This window comes from Trichechus manatus, unplaced genomic scaffold, assembly GCF_000243295.1.
Source record: "Trichechus manatus latirostris isolate Lorelei unplaced genomic scaffold, TriManLat1.0 scaffold00136, whole genome shotgun sequence".
NCBI lineage: Eukaryota > Metazoa > Chordata > Mammalia > Sirenia > Trichechidae > Trichechus > Trichechus manatus.
In genome coordinates this window covers 113,302-119,232 of record NW_004444072.1, presented here as the reverse complement: position 1 = coordinate 119,232, position 5,931 = coordinate 113,302, and the positions used below count along the sequence as shown (strand labels likewise).

Below are 5,931 nucleotides of genomic sequence, written 5' to 3'. Positions count from 1 at the left end.
ACCCTCCGGTGACCGAGAGCTTCCACCTGACTTCCTATGGCCACCGGACTCAGATGCAGCGGCTTCTGGGCGAGGCCGCGGGCCGCCCCCCGCAAGGAGCCCCCGCCCTGGGCCACGCCCTGGAGTGGACCCTGGAGAAGGTGATCCTGGCAGCCCCGCTGCCGCGGAGAGCGCGGGTTCTCTTCGCCATCGTTGCCAGCGAGACCAGCAGTTGGGACCGGGAGAAGCTAAGGACTTTGTCCCTGGAAGCCAAGTGCAAGGGTGTCGCTCTGTTTGTGCTGGCCTTAGGCGCGGGAGTGGGGCCCCTGGAGCTGGCTGAGCTGGATAGTGTGGCCAGCTCCCCCTCCGAGCAGCACCTGCTGCGCCTAGAGGGAGTCTCGGACGAGGACATGGCCTATGCCAGGGGATTCACACGGGCCTTTTTCAACCTCCTAAACAGTAGGTGGCCTCAGAAAACTGGGGGTGACATGAATGGGGTGGAGAGAGGAACTTAAAGAGCCTGGCATTTGGGCAGATGCCTATTGCACCTCCACCCTAGATGAGGGGTGCACAGCCCCACAGCCTCAGGGGAGCCTAGGGAGCACCCACATTTCCTGAAAAGCCTGCCCTGCCATTGCCCCTACTCTGCCAGACCTCGTCCTTGTTCCTTGTCCTGAACATCTCATCTTGTGGCGGAGAGGTCACTGCCTTCCACGTAACTTCTTGATTTTTCTCATGTACCAAAATGTGGCTTAGCCTTCCCTGTTTGTGAAGGCTACATTCAATATGATCATGGGGGGACCTTGAAAGTACCAATGCTGTACAAATCTAAGACACAGCAGTCCCTGGGTGGTGCAAACTGTTAATGCATTTGGCTGCTTGCTAACCCAAAGTTTAGAGGTTCACACCACTCAGAAGTGCTTCGGAAGAAAGGCCTGCATATCTACTTATGAAAAATCATCCACTGAAAACCCTATGGAGTGCAGTTCTACTCTGCACATGTGGGGTTGCCATGAGTTGGAATTGACTCGACAGCAATGAGTTTTTTGGTTTTTTGTATTATTACTATTTATCCAGTGGTATATGACAGGGCTTCTCAAACTTTAATGTGAGCATGAATCCCCTAGGGATCTTGTTAAAAATTTGGATTCTGATCCATTAGGTCTGGGTGGGGCCTGTGATTCTGCATTTCTAAAAAGTTCCTGAATGATGCTGATGCTGTTGGTCCATGAACCTCGCTTTGAGTGACAAGGGTATATAACATTTATTTTAAAGTAGATGCTCACATGGCAGTGTGGAGGTCAGAGGCCTTCAGGGACTTGCCAGGAAGTAAGGGAGAAAGGACAAGGGTCCAAGGTCTCCCCTCACGGGTTGCATGGATGAAGGTAACAGTGGAGGTTCGGGGCAAGGGCTGTGACAGTGTGTCCTGGGCAGACTTCTTTATCACCTCTCTGCCCTAGCACCCTCACCTCTAGTCAGAACTAGTCAAACCAAATTCTTTGGAAGCCAAATCTGCCTCCCTAGCATGATAATGGTGATCATTTGAATAGGGGGGACAGGGTAGGGGGCATATTATCCTGTCACCTTTCCAGGAATTTGTCTTGAGCTGCCTCTGTCAATGCATAATCCAAAATATCTCATGTCAGGGTCCCTCATTGTGAATGTGAGGCTTCCTTGCCCTCCTTGCTGGGAGACATTAGTTTCTCAGTTTATAAGTGTGCGTGACATCCCATTGTGGCCCTTGAAGGACATCTGCTCTTTCATCACTGAAGGAATGAGGGGAGTCTGATGGGCATCTTGGAAGAGAAGTATTGACATAGCATTTGTGCGTCTTTAATTTGAGAGGTGGAGCCCTGGTGGTGCAGTGGTTAAGAGCTCACTGCTAACCAAAAGGTTGGCAGTTCGAATCCACCAGCCACTCCTTGGAAACCCTAGGGGGCAATTGCACTCTGTCCTATAGGGTCGCTATGTGTCAGAATGGACTTGATGGCAGTGGCTTGGGAATATGAGAGGTAGAAAGGTCATGAATTGATTCCAGTCCTAGCTGTGCCACTAGCCAGCTGTGTGATCCTAGGAAAGTCAGTGAACCTCTCTGAACTTTGGTTTCCTTATCTTTGCAGAGGATGGTGGAGAGAACTGGAATGGCTAATGGCTTAGTGATTCTTTGAGGGAGAAGCAGGCCGAAGGAATCACTTTTCTAGTCTTTGAATTTCATTTTAATTTTTTATATGTTGTATTTTTATGTTCTTTTATGTTATGATTTTATTTTATATTATTTAAATATTGTGATATGATATATTTTATGCTTTTATTTTACTTGGTTTATTTTTATTTGAAAATTTTATTTTGTGCTTCATTTTATTTTATTTTGTCTTAATAATATGTTGTTTTTGTCTTATTTTTATGCTTATTTGGTTTTATTTTAGGTTTTATATTATTTTTAGTTTTATTTCATCTAACTTGATGTCTTATTTTATTTTTAGGTGAAACGAACCAGTACCCACCCCCAGAGCTCACTGATGAATGTGGGGGCCTGAACCGTGGGGACACTCTGCTGCAACCAGTCATGCCTGTCAAGAGGTAGGCATAAGGCAGAGTTGAGATTGTTCCACAGTGCCACCCACAGGTGGGAGACTGTGTCCCTAAAGAAAAGTCACAGCCAATGCCAGTCTTTGACTTGACCCAAACCCTTGGGGCTGAGATGCTCATTCGCTTGACAATTCTGGTGAAGTTTGGTCTTTTTTTTAGTTACAAAAGTAATACATGGCCATTATTTTAAAAATTCATAAGAACACATAAGTGTATAAAAGCAAAAAATGAAAAATTTCCATTCTATAACATCAACCCATTCTCTAATCCCATGTCCCAGAGGTATCCACTGGTAGAGTCTCATACTCTCCAAAGCTTTCGTTCTGTCTATGATGTATACAACATACATAAGTATATAAATATGTGCAAACATAAATGTATAAACACATCACACACAAATACATGGTCTTTTTTTAAAATTGATAATGCTAAACATATTATTCTGATATTTGTCCAAAAGCCTCTACAAACCTAAGAAAATAGCTGATGCAATAATGAAGCGTATTGAACCTGCGGGCCAGCAACATTGATTGGGAGTTGAACATCTCGGGTCTTGGGGTTTGGTTATGCAGTCTGACATGATTTTTTCTATACAGGTCATCCAAGCGCCAGTTTGGCATGTCTGCCTCTGCTGATGATTTGGAAGCACTTGAAGCAACAGACTTTTTTCTAGGAGGGGAGAAAACAGCCACGACAACAGCTGTAACTCAACAAAAAGCACTTGAAAATTATTATGAAAAGAACAAATATGACTCTGGAAAAAATGAACAAGAAACACCAGCAAAACAAGAAGAAACAAGAAAAGAACTAAATTTAGGCACCACCTATGGTAAAAACCGAAACTATTCCTTACTTCTTAAGTTGGATCTACCCTTTTCATCTTTATCTTTTTAAAAAATGCCTATAAACCTGAGTGTTAGCATGCAAATGTGGTTTTTTTATACACCTTCCTTCCAAACGCTCAAATTCATGTATGGAGCTAAAGAAATTAGTTTAAGAAAACATACAAAGGCTAGCTTGTATTTGGCTGTCAAACTGGAGCTGGTAGGAAGCTGTTTCAGGGAGTATCTGGAGGCAGATCCTATGAAGTATCTGTACTTTATTGCAGAGAAGCAACCATCTCTCTCTTTTTTAAATTGTTCTTTAGATGAAGGTTTACAGGACAAACTAGCTTCTCATTAAACAGTTAGTATAATATTCTCTTATGACATTGGTTAACAACCCCATAACATGTCAATACTCTCCCTTCTTGACCTTGAGTTCCCTATTACCAGCTTTCCTGTCCCTTCTTGCCTTCTCATCCTTGCCACTGGGCTGGTGTGCCCCTTTAGTCTTGTTTTGTCTTAAGGGCCTGTCTAATCTTTGGCTAAAAGGCGAACTCCGGAATGACTTCATTACTGAGCTAAAAGGGTGTCCAGGGGCCATACTCTCAGGGTTTCTCCAGTCTCTGTCAGGCCAGTAAGTCTATCTTTTTTTTGAGTTAAAATTTTGTTCTACATTTTTCTCCAGCTTTGTCCAGGACCCTCTATTGTGATCCCTGTCAGAGCAGTCAGTGATGGTAGCCGGGCACCATCTAGTTGTACTGGACTCAGTCTGGTGGAGGTCATGGTACTTGTGATCTATTCGTCCTTTGGACTAACCTTTCCCTTGTGTCTTTAGTTTTCTTCATTTTCGCTTGCTCTTGAAGAGGTGAGACCAGTGAAGTATCTTAGATGGCCACTCACAGGCTTTTAAGACCCCAGATGCTACTCACCAAAGTGGAATGTAGAATATTTTCTTTATAAACCATGTTATGCCAGCTGAGCTAGATGTTCCCTGAGATGACGGTCCCCACAGCCTTCAGCCCAGTAATTCAGTCCCTCAAGGAGTTTAGATTTGTCCATGGATCTTCCATGACCTTACCCTGAACAAGTTGTGCTGGCTTCCCCAGTATTGTGTACTGTCTTACCCTTCACCAAAGTTACCACTTATTTACTGTCCATTTAGTGTTTTTCCACCCCCACCCCTCCTCTCCCTTGTAACCATCAAAGATAGTTTCTTTTTGTGCATGAACCTTTTCGTGAGTTTTTATAGTAGAGGTCTCATACAGTATTTGTCCTTTTGTGATTGACTTATTTCACTCAGCATAATGCCCTCCAGATTCATCCATGTTGTGAGATGCTTTGCAGATTCATCATTGTTCTTTATCGTTGCATAGTACTCCGTTGTGTGTATGTACCAAAGTTTGTTTATCCATTCATCTGTTGATGGGCATCTAGGTTGTTTCCATCTTTTTGCTATTGTGAACAATGCTGCAATGAACATGGATGTGCATATGTCTATTCATGTAACGGCTCTTATTTTCTAGGATATATTCCTAGGAGTGGGAATTCTGGATCATATGGCATTTCTATATGTAGCTTTCTAAGGAAGCACCATATCGCTTTCCAAAATGGTTGCACCATTTTGCATTCCCACCAGAGTGCATAAGAGTTTCAATCTCCCCACAGCCTCTCCAGCATTTGCTATTTTCCGTTTTTTTGATTCGTGCCAGTAATGCCGGGGTGAGATGGTATCTCATTGTGGTTTTGATTTGCATTTCCCTAATGGCTAGTGATTCTGAGTATTTCCTAATGTGTCTGTTAGCTGCTTGAATGTCTTCTTTGGTGAAGTGTCTGTTCATTTTCTTTGCCCATTTTTAAATTAGATTATTTGTCTTTTTGTTGTAGAGGTATTGGATTTTCCTGTAGATTTTAGAGATTAGACCTTTGTCAGATTTGTAACAGCCAAATGTTTTTCCCCAGTCTGTAGGTTCTCTTTTCACTCTTTTGGTGAAGTCTTTTGATGAGCATAAATGTATAATTATTAGAAGATCCCAGTTAGCTAGCTTATCTTCTGAAGTTTGTATGTTGTTATTTATGGTTTGTATCCTGTTAATGCTTTGTGTTAGGGTCTCTAGTGTTGCTCCTATTTTTTTTCTATGATCTTTATAGTTTTTGGTTTTATATTTAGGTCTTTGATCCATTTTGAATTAGTTTTTGTGTATGTTGTGAGGTATGAGTCCTGTTTCATTTTTTCTGCAGATGGACATCCAGTTTTACCAGCACTACTTGTTAAAAAGACTGTCTTTTCCCCATTTGATGGACTTTGGGCCTTTGTCAAAGATTAGGTGACCATAGGTGGATGGATTTACATCTGGATTCTTGATTGTGTTCCATTGATTCTGTTGTTGTAAAAGAACGAGACTGTTTTGACTACTGTAGCTGTATAGTAGGTTCTGAGGTCAGGTAATGCGAGTCCTCCTACTTTATTCTTCTTCAATAGTGCTTTACTTATCTGGGGCCTCTTCCTTTTCCATATAAAGTTAATGATTGTTTTTTCCAT

General features: G+C 42.5%; 1 protein-coding gene across 1 annotated transcript in view; it reads left to right on the top strand.

Moving 5' to 3' along the window:
• LOC101359051 (collagen alpha-4(VI) chain-like) overlaps positions 1 to 3,348 on the top strand; it is a gene marked incomplete at both ends in the record, with an annotated part of 117,232 nt that extends 113,884 nt beyond the window's left edge. The window contains 3 exons of the mRNA XM_023739566.1: positions 3 to 438; positions 2,463 to 2,559; positions 3,165 to 3,348. Of these exons, the coding sequence (XP_023595334.1) occupies positions 3 to 438; positions 2,463 to 2,559; positions 3,165 to 3,348 (717 nt within the window). The remainder of the gene's footprint in view (positions 1 to 2; positions 439 to 2,462; positions 2,560 to 3,164) is intronic.
• Positions 3,349 to 5,931: the final 2,583 nt, after the last annotated feature.